Below are 15913 nucleotides of genomic sequence, written 5' to 3'. Positions count from 1 at the left end.
ATATCAAAGTGAAGCCTCTGCTGAAGCTCAGGGGTCTCTGAGGCTCTGTGACTGTCAGACCGCCAAGTGGTTCTGGCAACTAATCCCACATCCTAAAGGTGGAAGACACAGCAAGGGCTCTCAGATAAAGAGACAGAGCGAACAAGAATCTGTCAAGCATCATTACTAAATAGTCTACAGAGAGACAAACACATACCTGTCTGATCTTTAACAGACACCTGTCGGAGCCACAGCTGTTAAAGGTATGAAAATAGTTACAGGCTTACACACATTTTATTCATTTACCATTAACTGTTTGTTTAATCCTCTTGCTAATTGTCAGTTTAAGCAGACGCACTTCAGCTGAAACAGCTTGGCCTGAATTACTGCTTTATAAAACATTGCAGGTGAAGCCTTTAATGCAGAATATTTTTTTTGTCTTGCAAGGTAAACTTGTAGTAATATCACTGACAAATCTTTCTTTTAAAGGCCTTGTCTTTGCCACATATATAGTTTATTTATTTTTAAATAAATTGGTTATCGGCTTTCAAATAGATATATATCTTCCTGTATATATATATGTATATATAGGGAGGCATCGATATGGAAATTGTGGCCGAAACTGAAAGTCTCACTATTAATTACAATGTTCTCATTATAATTTTATGTAGCCTATATGACAGACTTGCACTGCACATGTTGCACAACTGTATTTTCCTTTTATTAAGGTGATTCCAATCATATTTCAAGCAATTCAAAACCATCATGGCGAACAGTGTGCATCTGAAAAGTCTCAGCTGAAGGAAATCAATTATTTATCAGCTTATATATATATTCTCTAAAAGGCCACATTTTCTTATCAGGCCGATAACAATAATATAAAAATGTAACATATGACGTCCGATACCGATATGGTAGCCGATATATGTGCATCCCTAATACACACACACACTTAACCCTTAATCGTCCCTTGGGGTCCAGCTGACCCCACTGGACTTTTCCTCCATTTTTTAAAAGTGTTCCCTTCATCTCAGGGCCATGAGACTCGGTGACTTTTCCTAAATAATCTATCTAAACATGCACAAAAAATCTGGGCTTAATTTGGTTGTTCTAAAGGTGTGTAAAAAAAAATTTACCGTTTAAGTCCCTCGGGGTCAGATTGACCCCACATTGAAAATGAATGGGAAAGTGTAAAAAATACATTTTTTTCACTTTTTTTGTCAATTATTTTTTACTAAATCCAGTATAAATCTGAAAATTTCCACATTTATATCAAGGCCTGGTCCTAGAGCATAAACACAAAGTGAAACGAACTTTCTGTCTCATACACACACGCACATACACACACACAAACACACACATGTGTGTGACTGCAACAGAGAGCATTTTTATAGAAACTGGCAAATAAAATCAACAAAACTGGCATAAATCTGAAAGATTTTCATACATAAATGAAGTACTAATACTAGAGCACAAATGCAATATGGAACAAGCATGTTCACTCACACGCACACACACACAAACACAAACACAGGTGTCTGGAGCATTTTTTTGATTTTGGCAATGAATGGGAAAATGTAAAAAATGCTTTTTTTTCACTTTGTTTGTAAAAAAAAATCAACTAAATCCAGTATAAATCTGAAAATGTCTACATTTATATCAAGATCTGGTCCTAGAGCATAAACACAAAGTGGAACGAACTTTCTGTCTCATACACACACGCACACACACGCACAGAAACACACACATGTGTGACTGCAACAGAGAGCATTTTTATAGAAACTGGCAAATAAAATCAACAAAACTGGCATAAATCTGAAAAAATTCCATACATAAATTAAGGACAAATACTAGAGCACAAATGCAACATGGAACAATCATGAGAAAGAGAGAGAAAAGGGCAAATAAAAGAAAGATGAACGGCCGCTTAACTTTTGCATAACTTCCCTATGGACCTCTATTGGATAATGTGGTCATTGCACTCTCTTTCTCTTTAACTATAATTCCTAAAGTTTTTCCACAAACCTACAGATGGCGGTATTCTATCCCTAACACATAGAGCAATGTCCAAAAACTATTTATATTTATTTAAGATCATCATTCAAGTGATTTTTTCATAAAAAAATGATTTTTAATGAGCCAATTTATGACATAGTTAAGTATTTGTGCAGTAAATAGGTAAAAAACTACCAAATACCCACAAAAACACAGCATAAATGTATAGTTGAGAAGTAAATAAAAAAAATGATATATAGTTTTCCATGTAAAAAAATTATATTTCCTTATGCAATCGCTCTGTAAAAGTTTGGGGTCTATCTGACCCCAAGGGACTCAAACGTAAACCCTACTTGAGGGGCGATTAAGGGTTAATCTTAGCAAAAGACTGGACTTAATATGTTTAATCCCTGTCTAAAGAGTTCAATTTAAATTCTGAATATGAAATTCAATAGGTGCTTCACTGATCTAATTTAATCTTTAATCATTGGCTGCAGATCAATATTTGGTCTCTCTAATAAAAGAACATGCTGGGAACAAATAGGAAAAGTCTGATGAATAAACAGTCATGATGGTTCCCAGGAGAGCATCTCTGAATACACACACACAGTGAGAGCCTTGAACACACTTGTGAGGGAGGATCCGATGGCAAAACTCAATCTCTTAAGCTTAGCCTTGCCGCTCCTTTTGCTGTTCTTAGTTTCTACATGTCATCGAGTTATTTCAGTCAAGCTGTCAGCTGCATTAAATTGCTGATCACACTCTCATGCATACACACCCATTCTTCTGGAAGCGCTCCTGCAGCTCATCTTCTGCTAGGTTTTCTTGACTGTGAACCAGACACTGTCCATCTGTTCAGGGGTACAGCAGACAGAGAAGCCAATCATGCAAAAGAATCAGTGTAAGATGAATATCAACTATATAATACTCCTCCTCTCTGCTGTTCTGGAATCTTCAGGATAACACTTCCAGTAGCACAGACAAACACTATTGTCAAAAGTTTTGGGACACCTTCCTTTACATGCACGTGAACTTTAATGACATCCGTAGGGTTTCATATGGAGCTGGCCCACCCTTTGCAGCTATAACAGCTTCATATCTTCTGGGAAGGCTTTCCACAAGGTTTAGGAGTTTTTGTCCATTCTTCTAGAAAGGCATTTGTGAGGTCAGGCACTGATGTTGGGCTAGAAGGCCTGGCTCTTAGTCTCCGCTCTAATTCATCCCAAAGGTGTTCTATCGGGTTGAGGTCAGGACCCTGCGCAGGCCAGTCAAGTTCCTCCACACCAAATTTGCTCATCCATGTCTTTATGGACTTTGCTTTGTGCACTGGTGCGCAGTCATGTTGGAACGGGAAGGGGCCATCCCCAAACTGTTCCCACAATGTTGGGAGCATGAAATTGTCAAAAATGTCTTGGTATGCTGGAGCATTAAGAATTCTTTTCCCTGGAACTAAGAGGCCAAGCCCAACCCCTGAAAAACAACCCCCACACCATAAGCCCCCTTCCACCAAACTTTACACTTGGCACAATGCAGTCAGGCAAGCACCGTTCTCCTGGCAACCGCCAAACCCAGACTCGTCCATCAGATTGCCAGACAGAAGTGTGTTTTGTGCAGCTGCTCGGTCATGGAAACCAATTCCATGAAGCACTCTACACTGTTCTTGAGCTAATCTGAAGGCCACACAAAGTTTGGAGGTCTGTAGCTATTGACTCTGCAGAAAGTTGGCGACTTTTGCACGCCTCAGCATGCGCTGACCCCGCTGTGTGATTTTACGTGGCCTACCTCTTTGTGAGTTGCTGTTGTTCCCAATTGCTTCCACTTTGTTATAACACCACTAACAGTTGACCTTAGAATATTTTTAGTAGTGAGGAAATTTCGCAAATGGACTTATTGCACAGGTGGCAACCTATCACGATACCACGCTTGAATTCAGAGCTCCTGAGAGCGACCCATTCTTTCACAAACGTTTGTAGAAGCGTCTGCATGCCTAGTGCTTGATTTTATACACCTGAATTCAATGATTTGGAGGGGTGTCCCTCTATACTTTTGGCAATAGATATTTATATAAGTTATATTATATATGAATATAAATATTTTATATATAAATATTTTAAAAACCTTAAATATATATGTGTGTGTATTTATATATACATAATAATTAAACACTACACACACACAATGCAATTAATCGTGATAAATCGTTTGGCAGCCCTATTACATACATACATACATACATAAAAAGTAATGTTAGATTTCTCACTGAAACTAAAAGAGAAAGAAGAAAGGTCATTGGTTACCTTTTGTGAGATTCATATTTTTTCAGTATAAAGTAAAGTCAACATGACATTATCTCAAAATAAACACCTTCAGAATGATACAAGGTCCTTCCTAATCACCATGATTGATTTTTTTTTTGCAAAATTAATTGATATTAATTAAAACTCAAATTTAAAGCAAATTTTGTACTGTATTTCATATATTTATAATCTCCATTTGCCTTGCTACTGACGTTGAATTCCACATCTATGTAGCTAGCAGGCTTTCTTTATCGTGCGTCTATCACAGTGCTGACTCAAACACAGACAGGACAAACAGAGACCGGAAGACCGTGGTTTTCTTCTTGGTGGCCGTTTGTGCGGCCGTTTAGCAGCTCCTATCACCAGATGCCCCTGTCGCAAAAAAAAAAACCTCCCACATTGTTCTCCTTTCCTCGGGTAAACAAGTGGAGAAGGGAGTAGGTCTCGCCACCTTCCTCCTGAAAGTTTCACTGACACAGAAATAGCGCTGAGATATGTTCACATACAGTAGACGGTTGATGTACAGTTTGCTGACCCATAACCCACTTTTTGAATCACCTAAAACATCCCTGCAACAAATCTTACTTTGAATTACACTAGCATATGGCTCAACTTAACTCAACAGCTAAGATATTGACATTTTATATATAGCTCCTTCTCATGCAATGCTAATAAGAAGACACTAAACTATCACATTAAGTATCATGTCATATACCATGTCATACGTCATATATCATATCATGCAAAACTTTTTGTCAGCTGAAGTACATCCTAAGTTTAACAATAAAAAAATGGAACAACACATTTCAAAAGTTCATGGTTCTCTGATATGAATGGTCACATGACATGCAGGTACAATATTTAATATTTAAAATATTGCAAATATTATTTTTTATTCATTTTCTTTTGATTTTTTATTTTAAAATTACTTGTTAAATTCAATTTAAAAGCTTTTCATAAACCCACTAAACGCAGTTATTATATTATTCTAGCAAAATTAAAAATTAATAAATATAACATTCAATTATATGGTCATACTTTAGATTAGGGTCCAATTCTCACTATATTAACAACGACGTTTGCCCCTATGAACTCCAAATTACTGTTTATTAATAGCTAGTAAAGGGGTTGGGTAGGAGAATATGGTCTTGCAAAATAAGACATTAATATGCTTTATAAGTAGGCCTATAATAAACAGCTAATATCCTAGTAATATGCATGCTAATAAGCAACTAGTTAATAGTGAGAATTGAACCCTAAACTAAAGTGTTAGCCATTATATTATAACAAATTTCATAAAATAAACATATCTAACATTATATTAACATTTTAACTGAATGACTCAACCCCCCCCCCCCACACACACACTTCTAAATGTGCCGTTAACCTCTTTGGCCCTAGTGACTTGAACCCAGCCAGTTTCCTTTTAAGTGCCTTGTAAGAGGGAAATGATATTGTTTAAGATTGCTTCCTTAAAGGGGAGGAGAGCGAAATACACTTATATAGAGACTCCACCACATTCAGTCTTTCTTTAAAGAAGTGGTTCCCACATCTGATGCCAAATTGCTCTTCCTGGTATTTGTTGATGACATTATAATACATATAGCAGATAGGATATTATATAAATTCTTAATATATAATGATAAATATGAACATATAGTTGCAAAAATATTATTAAAACTATGTAAAGTTTAAATGTTAGTTTATTTTTATTAGTTTATTTCTAACTATATAAAGGGTACAGTCAGTTGGTCATTATTGAGAAAGAAAAACACGTCAGGGTCAAAATCAGCCTTCTATCACCCTAAAGGGGTTTATTTTAAGATAATGACCAATGATTGTACATTTTTCCACTTATTTAAGCAATAATGTTACTTACGTTACAGCATTAGCCAGAAGAACCTTCTTGCTTTTATAAAATTATCACAAAATGCAAATATTAAAGCCAAAATAATATGCATCAATGCAACTTTCATGAAGTAAAATCACTAAAAGCCTTCCTTCCGCTGGAAAAAAATAGTCACTGACCGTTACATTTTTACGCCATAAGATGGCAGCAAAGACAGTCGTGAGTGAGTCGGTCAAAAATGAGTGAGTCAGTCACAAGCAAAGACTTTTATATTGAAAGGACTGAAACTTGATGTAAACACGGGAACAAGACAAATGCTTTGACTAGCCCGAATTAACTGCTAAAAAAAAACGTTACATTCAAACTGATTTTTTATTATGGACATAAGACTGACCTGAAGGAAAATGCTATATCTAAATGCAGGTAATACACTCGCTCATTCATTCTTTTTCTCACAATACTCTACATAATTCTACAGTAAGCTTCAACAAACAAATGTTTACGTTGCTTAGAGTGGTTGTTGTGTTGCTAAGGGTGTTGTGTAGTGATACACTGAACCGTTGGATAAGAAAGATAATTGTATTAACTTTCTTATCTTAAGGCCATTATACAAAAATAGATTTGACCTCTCAATGGCACAAATGAAAAATCAGCATGTATTCCAGAGTAATAAATAGTCTGATTATATACACATTTAAATCCTGCATATACAGATATAACTATGTTCAGGCATAATAAATGAAAGGATGCCAGGTGTTATAATAAAATATACCCGTCGTCGGTCTATAAAAGTGTAAAGCTGTATTAATAATTAAAAAAAACAATCAAAACCTCAGTCATAAAGCAATACTTTCATTCTGTGTATGGTTAGCTTTAGAGAAGCCAGCTGATAAAGACTGAAAACCTCCCTCTTTGCTGAAACGTATTCTTAAAATAATGTTGGTGGGGAATCAAGGTCCAACTTGATAAACTTGTGGCAGGGTGGATCTGAACACAGTGTTTCTGCAGTTAACATCCAAATTGACATGCTCCTTAAACACACACAGTCTTACCCAAGTTCTCATGTTAAGCCATGAGAGTATTTTGGGCGCCCGCTTCCCATAAACCCCCTTGAGGACTGAGACATTAATCCAGAGAGAGAGAGAGGGAGACAAATAAGGAACATTGTTACACTCAATAATTGGTATACACGGATGCAACAGAGAGACTAAGTCAAAAATGAGACACATGATGTTTGTCCATCATCACCCTGCCCTGAAGGACAATGGAGCTTTTCCCATGACATTTCATTTTGATAAGCTTTAGCAGTTGCGTTAGGGCTTAATTCTACTATTTTTAAACATTGTGCTAAAGTACATTGTGCCATTTATTGGATTTTAATATGCCAAAATAATTTCATTCATGGGGAATGTTACTTTGAGCAAATATTCATATTGCTTTAGAACGATAACAGGAAACGTTCCAACCCAGAAAAGACAAATGCCACTAAATATCAGCATCTTTGCTTATTTTTAGCTGTAGGTTCCTTAAATTCTTTTGCCTCGTTTTTTCCCAGACTCCCAAGCACTTGAGTGTGTGGGAAAAGTTTGTATCGAAGTACAGGAATCTACATACACAAACACAACCTAAATATACAGTCTCTGCATGTTTGACATCCATCTTTGTCCTTGTTTTATAACAGCATGAGAAGGCAGTGCAGGATACAACTAAACTAACTATGGCTGAAATCGAAATAGCATACTTGCATTCTCCTAGTATTATTTTCCCCATATATTAATATGGCAGAAATAGTAATAGTATGCTATACAGTGCAAGAGTCACATAGTAACAAACTTCTATGCAGAATGAAGAGTTTGGAATTGCATCAAGGTGCCTTTTTTCCCCTCAGTATTTTCAGAATGTCCCTAAATTTGACTACAATACTATTATTAATAAATAAATAAAAGTAACTATATAATCTAATATAAGGGGATTTTCATCAGACTTCATACTGACAAGACTTCACACTGGTGGACACAGCATAAAGAAGAAAAAAAACTTGGTTAATAATGCAATTGAAATACCATATTCGCAACTGTATTAGAGTTAATGAGATAAACTGAGTAGTATTTGTGACCTCAACATGGTGGTCAGCATGAGGAAGGGCCACTCTTACGTAGAATAAAGTAGCTATAGGCAACTCATATGACTTGAGTTACACTATCAAAAGCACTATTCCTTTCTTTGTTTAAAAATCTTGGTGGTTTAGTGCACCTTTAAGTCTTTTATCTCTTCTTCAGCACATGATTTCCTCATGCAATTACATGGATACAAACCCTTCGATGAGCGCAATTGTTAAAGTATGTGAACTGTCAAATTTTACATTTCAGGCCAAATACTGTCATGGTATAGACTGGGTAAACCCAGCCCGATCTGCCGGCGATTTGATTTTACCCTTCGGCTCAAAACCTGTACATATTTCTGTTATAAATTGGGGGGACCAATCACAAACCGGCTTACCACCTGGCGCGCTATTGGCAAGTTTAACACAATGACGGATAGTGAAGAGATGGATCGTTGGTCTGATTGGTTGAAGGACTATCCAATTGCGTACAGAAATATTTGAATTATGCCCGTTGATCACCTCTTGTGGTCTGATTGGTTGAAGGACTATCCAAATTCGTGCAGAGTCATTTGAACTATGCCTGTTTATCACACCTCTTTTGCCGTAGAAAATACAGAGCAGACTCCCCAGACCTATGTTCAATCTCAAAAGACTGAGCAGTCATGGTAGAGATCTAGGTAACTCATGCTTCCCTTGGGTCATTTTGACCCGAAAAATTGAGTGTTTCTCTGAGTTGCCCAAGACCCTAGGACTTTTGTCGCAGATGAACCACGAATACACACTTAAAAATTGACTGGATTCAAGGAGTTTTTGGTGCTCGACATTTAAAAAAGTAACAAATCCTTCCCGCTCGGGTTAATTTGACCCCCTTAGGAATGAATGGAATGCGAGAGTGCTTCAGTAGAAAAACCTAAAAATGCTAAAACGTTACCAAAAAAAAAAAAAAATGTATGTCTACATGTAAATCTGACTTTAGGACCCAGCAGAACAGCTCATTTGCTCCACATAGAGCTATAAGGCCATCTAGTGGCAAGAGTCATGAAATATTATGTTATATTATTTGTCTTCCACAAGAGGTCGGCAATGCAAGATATTCTGAGCTGAATTAAAAGGGTTATGGTTATGGATAGACATGTGCCGGTAAACGGTAATACGATATACCGCAATAATGAACATGCACAATATTATTATCGTGGGCACTTCAAAATATCGTGAATAATTATTTATTACGAATTATTCCGATTTTTAGAATGCATTTTAAGAATACTTTACACATCAACCATTTAAAATGAATGAGCCGAGCACATGGCGGAACAAGTGAAGGAGATGCGCTGAAGTGCACATTCACTCTCTGACAGCAGAGGGCGCTGACGGAACAGCAGAAATGCAGCCATTTCCCCGGTAACCCTCGTAAACAAAACGATACGGTGCTTATCACATAACCTAATACTTAATACTTAATACAGACTTAAGGCTATTCATTTTCAAACTTAAACATTTTATATTTTAATCTGGACTAAATGACATGCCCTAGACATTGTTTGAATATGTTCTGACTGTTGTTCAGTCACACACTTTACAATAAGGCTCCGTTATTTAACATTAGTTCATTCATTAACAAACTGACAATGAAAAATACTTCTAAAGCATTTATTAATCTTAGTTAAATGTACATTTCAGCATTTAATAACACATTAAAATCCAAAGTTGTAACTGTATTATGTAATGGACCTGAGCTAACATTAACTAACAGTTGCTTTTAACTAACATTATCAAAGAATAATAACTGTAAAAATGTAGCTATTCGCTCTTTGTTGATGTTAATGCCTTAACTAGTGAGACTTTATTGTAAAGCGTTACCTATTGTTCTTTATAATTCTTTTGCACTTTAATCGGTTTTAAATATTTGTTTACTTTATACATTTTTGTGTATTGCTTTATTGTATTTAAACGTTTGGTTCTTTTGTTATAAGAAAGTGATTTAACCTGTTATAGTATGACAACACTTTTTTTGCAACTTATTTCAATTAGGCATGTGCCGGTATCAAATTTTCATGTTGCGATTAATTGCTGAAGCTTTTATCACGGTATACGGTATTATCACGATATTGAAATAAGTTGCAAAAAAAGTGTTGTCATACTTCAACAGGTTAAATCACTTTCTTATAACAAAAGAACCAAACATTTAAATACAATAAAGCAATACACAAAAATGTATAAAGTAAAGAAATATTTAAAACAGATTAAAGTGCAAAAGAATTATAAAGAACAATAGGTATGCTGAAATGTACATTTAACATAGATTAATACACGCTTTAGAAGTATTTTTCATTGTCAGCTTGTTAATGAAGGAACTAATGTTAAATACTGGAGCCTTGTAAAGTGTGTGATTGAACAACAGTCAGAACATATTCAAACAATATCTAGGGCATGTAATTTAGTCCAGATTAAAATATAAAATGCAAGTTTGAAAATGAATAGCCTTAAGTCTTTAAGTATTATGTATTAGGTTATGTGATTACTGGGGAAACGGCTGCATTTCTGCTGTTCCGTCAGCGCCCTCTGCTGTCAAAGAATGAATGTGCACTTCAGCGTGTCTCCTCATTCCGCCATGTGCTCGGCTCATGCACGGTCTATTTACATCAGTGCGCGTTCCTCTTGGTCTATTTCCATCAGTGCGCGTTCCTCTTTGACGTGTTGTTCATTTTAAACGGTTGATGGGTAAAGTATTCTTAAAATTCATTCTAAAAATCTGAATAATTCGTAATAAATAATTATTCACGGTATTTTGAAGTGCCCACAATAACTATATTGTGCATGTTCATTATTGCGGTATATTGTATTACCGTTTACCGGCACATGTCTAATTTCAATATCGTGATAATACCGTATACCGTGATAAAAGCTTCAGCAATTAATCGCAACATGAAAATTTGATACCGGCACATGCCTATGGATGAAATGGAGTTATTTTGAATTGAACTTGAAACAATGTGAAGAATGTGCTATATATATGTATATATATAAATACACACACACGTATATATTTAAGAAATATTTGAATGTTTTAATAAAAATATAAAAATTTTCTTAAATATATACATGCATGTGAGTGTATTAATATATACTTATAAACAACAGTACACACACACATTATGTAAACACAAACTTTGATTTTGTATGCGATTAATCACAATTATTTTTCCGCAGCACTATTATTTATTGATAAAATCTAGTAATTTAAAAGGTAAATAATATTTTTTTTTTAAATCCAAAAAAATAGAAAAAATATCAAAATGAAATTAAAATCTTTCTGGACAAGAGGGCTTCAGGTCATTTTGACCCGTGAGGGAAGGATTTGTTACAAAGAGAGGAAAATTCTAATTTGTCATAATTTATTCGCCTTCATGTTTTCCCAGGCCTGTGTAACTTTCTTCTGAGGAACACACAAAAAAAGATATTTAGAAGAATTTTGTTAACCTTTAAACGCATACCTTGGGTCTTTAGTGACACGACACGTCATTCATTAGCTGCCTCCTCGTCAATTTCTTAAAGTTAGACATCAACCTTCTCAGTATTCCTCGATCCATTCATTATAAACAATATAACAAGAAAAAAATATATACAATTATAAAAGAATGCCTGGGTTTTCCATGCATTTTTTGTACAGATTGTATAGGGTCGCTAACGACCCGAGATGTGTAACAGTGTAAGTGCATTTTTTCTGCACAACAATAATTTAATCTTTGGTGACTGAATAAGTGCATTTCACCTTTATTCCTTAAGGTGGAAATGTCTGATGCTGTCTGAAAGAACACAGCAAAACATGAAATGGTTTAGCAAGTACTATGTTTAACTTACTTATATATTACTTGTGTATGTCACTGTTACTTAATGGTGGATCTGGTGAAGAAGCTATCAGCGATTAAAATATTGATTTTGAAGATGCTGAAAATTATAATTTTGAGAATATGTTTGAGATGGCGAATACGAGCCAGATGCCGAATGAACTGGATTATCCCTTTAAAATCGACATGTTTACATCTAGAAACCCCAATTTTGCCCCTTTAAATACAACAGAAGTTTTACACCATGAAAGTACATTAGGAAAGGAAAAGTGCTCCCTTCATTTCACACTACCTCTTTTTCTCAGGCTCTTCTGACTAGTCATGGCTGACTGGAGTCTGCTGGGGAACTTTCTCGAAGAAGTCCAGGAACATTCCACCTCGGTGGGAAAGGTGTGGCTCACCATTCTTTTCATCTTCCGGATCCTGGTCCTGGGCACTGCTGCCGAGTCCTCGTGGGGCGACGAGCAGGAAGACTTCACCTGCGACACGGAGCAGCCCGGTTGTGAGAACGTTTGTTACGACCGAGCGTTTCCCATCGCGCATATACGCTACTGGGTGCTCCAGATCGTGTTTGTGTCCACACCTTCCCTCATCTATATGGGACATGCAATGCACACCGTCCGCAGAGATGAGAAGAGGAGGAAAGAGCAGGAAGATGGAGCACAGGGAGACGGAGATGGAGAGAAGTACCCAGAAGAAGACAAGGGCTGTGGGAAGGAGGACGAAGGTGGAGGTGGGAAGGTGCGATTGAAGGGTGCTCTACTACAAACGTACGTACTTAGCATCCTCATCCGCACTGTAATGGAGGTGGTCTTCATCCTAGTCCAGTACCTGATGTATGGAGTCTTCCTCAACGCGCTCTATGTGTGCAAGGCCTCTCCGTGTCCGCATCCGGTCAACTGCTACATCTCGAGACCTACGGAGAAGAACGTGTTCATTGTGTTTATGCTGGCGGTAGCTGCTGTGTCTCTGTTGCTCAGTGTCGTGGAACTGTATCATTTGGCGTGGAAGCAGTGCAAGAGGTGGTTACAAAATTATAAGACTTCCAAACAACGGCCGAACACGCCATCCACCGTGGCTGCAGTCTCACCAAACCCATCCACGCCAAACAGAGCCTGCACTCCACCTCCCGACTTCAACCAGTGCCTGACATCGCCACCATCTTCCCCTACTATACAGACACACACACACTCGCTTATCCATCCAACCTGCCCACCCTTTCACGACCGACTGGCGCACCAACAAAACTCAGCAAACATGGTTACCGAACGCCACCGCCGTCAAGACTACCTAGGGGTCAACTTCTTGAGCTTCTCACAAGCACCTACAGAGACGCCCAACTCATGCGCCTCGCCGTCATTTCTAAGCAGCGAATTTGATGAGGACAAGCGAAGGTATAGCAAGAGCAGCGGGACCAGCAGCCGCATGAGACCAGACGACCTTGCAGTGTAGAAATGACCAATCATATCCGGAATGGGGTCACCTACTGCGACTAGTCATAAACATGCTACATGATTCTGCACTTGAGCTAACTTATCTACGTTATTGCTGTCGAAAAGACTGAGACTGAGTGGAGTGAGGCATAAAGAGAATCATTCGACTTTAAAAAGTCGACATGAAATCAAAATGGGAATATTTATACATGTTCCTGGTCTTACTATAAGCAGTGAAATGGTGCACATTATCGTCATAATCTTCATTAATACTTCTCGACAACTTTAGTTCACTGCATTTTTGACATGCATTGGAAATTGTCTTTGCCTACTCCTCACTGATTTTTTTTTTTACCATAATTTCACTTTTAAAGTTAACCAATAATGCACTATTGAGACGTTTTCACTTATTTTTTCCCCCTTACTGGCAAATGAGATGTTATTGGTGATTACTTGATGTTTATGATATACTTCAGGTTGATTGGGACACTTTTCCCCAGTCATGTCAATGGCAAAAAGTGTCCTCGACTTGAATTCACCCTACATATATTTGCTAATCTGAGCAGCATGTAAATATCCTGGTCTGCTGAAAAGATAAGGAACATGATACATCATGGTCAAAAGCAGTTTCTTAAATGGAAAATGATGTAGAGCTAACAATCTGACAGACATTTTGCATTTTTAATTCACTGTGACTGCGCAACCTATTTTGATTGTGTGAAAAAAGACAATGGAGAGAGACAACTGTGACATGTAATATTATTGCAAAAAGGAAACATTACTGTGAATATATGCGAGACTGTCATAACAGGCCAGCTCTGCAGAAACAATTCCATCGAATTTAACAAAATCCAATAACTCCAACAGTGAAAAAATGATTTAAAATAGTGAAAGTCTGGGGTGAGGAGATCTTCAACTAAACCCAATTGTGCATATTATGAAAACATGAAAGAAAAAAGAATGTAAAACAATGGTTATTTCATTTTATTTTCACTTTTGCGTTCGCATTTGTTATCCTAGATTTGTAAAAACAGATGTTTAATGTTATTAAATGTACAATTAAGTATAAATGTTGCAAAATCTACAATTGTCAGCATACGATTAATTTGGTTTAACATACATGGAATTTTCTTTTTAAATGAAATAATAAATCCGTCAGAACAATACACGAATCAGCGCCATGTTGTGACCGGTATGAAAGCGAGGGTGTGAGGGGGATAGACTTACCTTTTGTTTTAATTGGCATCGGCTGTGTATATATATAAACCTCCAATATAACTTATCATTTTCCACAGCTCATGTTGTCTGCAGTTTTTTCGTCTACTGAAATCTCTTGGAAATATATTTTTGCAGTGTTTCGTCAGCAGAACAATCCAAAAACACATTAAATAACAATACAACTCACTGAAGAGATGTGACTTGTGTTAAAAATCAAAGATGGCGCTCCTGTGAATAAGGTCTGTTATGTCAAATTACATCGCCCAAAAAAAAAAATTCACACCACATGATGGCGCAATAACCCCTCCACTACAATACCATGCTAGTCATTGGTGTTGTTGAGCAAGACATCGGAGTGCTAGTGTAAGCTAGCTCGTGTTGTCATCCTGACACTGAAGTGCTTTACATTTTTGTGCTTGCAGATAAATAGAGACCAAACAAGTGAGCTAGTCTCCTTGCAGCAGCTGCAAAACAATCTCAGCTAAAATTAGCCCTGCAGTGGAGAGCACTCTTCACCATCAGGAACACGTGTTGGCACCAAAGCAAACGAGCGTTTTGAAGGAACTTAGGCAAAAGCAACCGAGTATAGAATAGGACTGGTCTGCTTCCAGCACAGATTCAAGCCATGGCCAGCCAAGCAAAGATTACAAAAGGCTAAATATTTCCATTTACAACATGGCTAATATCTGAATTAAGATAACACACACACACAGTTAAATGTTTAGAACTGTTCTTCAGGGTTCACTGCATCTGCTCACCCAGTATTGGTAAACTTACCCATTTTTCTCCAATATACAGTAGCATCACAGTCAACCCTGTAATTCTGTCGTATCCATAAGCTGGCCATAGAATCTGTAAATGTAGATTAATTTGAACATTGTACAATAAATTGACTAATTTGATTATGCTTTAAATTATGTAAAAGTGTAGCTTGTAAGGTCACCATTTTAAAACCATTGCTTCGAATTCCACAGATTTGTCCAAAACCAAAATCACAAAATGTAAATTCAGTCAGGGACTCCTTGTACAAAAGTAATCACACATTCATCATTTACCTGATAACCAAAAAAAAAAACCTTAAGTATGCTTATTACATGTTAAACGCATTGCTACAAAAATGAATTACAACTTATAAACATTTTAGTTGCAGCCTAGATCATAAACACTTTCTACACCACCCTAAAATGGAT

The 15913-nt window shown here is 36.8% G+C and overlaps 1 protein-coding gene across 2 annotated transcripts; it reads left to right on the top strand.

Moving 5' to 3' along the window:
• The first annotated feature begins 12 nt into the window (after positions 1-12).
• gja5b (gap junction protein, alpha 5b) lies at positions 13-14799 on the top strand. Of its 2 annotated transcripts, XR_013816261.1 has the most exons (3): positions 13-242; positions 12378-14541; positions 14600-14799. XR_013816261.1 is itself a non-coding variant. In XM_079813564.1 (2 exons), exon 2 carries the CDS (start codon positions 12394-12396, stop codon positions 13522-13524), a length of 1131 nt encoding a protein of 376 aa, XP_079669690.1. In that variant the 5' UTR covers positions 13-242; positions 12378-12393; the 3' UTR covers positions 13525-14799. The 2 variants fall into 2 exon arrangements, 1 of the variants encoding a protein (XP_079669690.1); XM_079813564.1 differs by having other exon boundaries at positions 12378-14799.
• Positions 14800-15913: the final 1114 nt, after the last annotated feature.

The sequence above is a fragment of the Gobio gobio genome (genome assembly GCF_949357685.1).
Source record: "Gobio gobio genome assembly, chromosome: 3".
In the NCBI taxonomy this organism is placed as follows: domain Eukaryota; kingdom Metazoa; phylum Chordata; class Actinopteri; order Cypriniformes; family Gobionidae; genus Gobio; species Gobio gobio.
This window is presented reverse-complemented; position numbering and strand designations above follow the sequence as displayed.

Excerpts from the sequence above, each read along its gene's own strand:
- gja5b (XM_079813564.1), top strand. The coding sequence starts at position 12,394 with ATGGCTGACTGGAGTCTGCTGGGGAACTTTCTCGAAGAAGTCCAGGAA.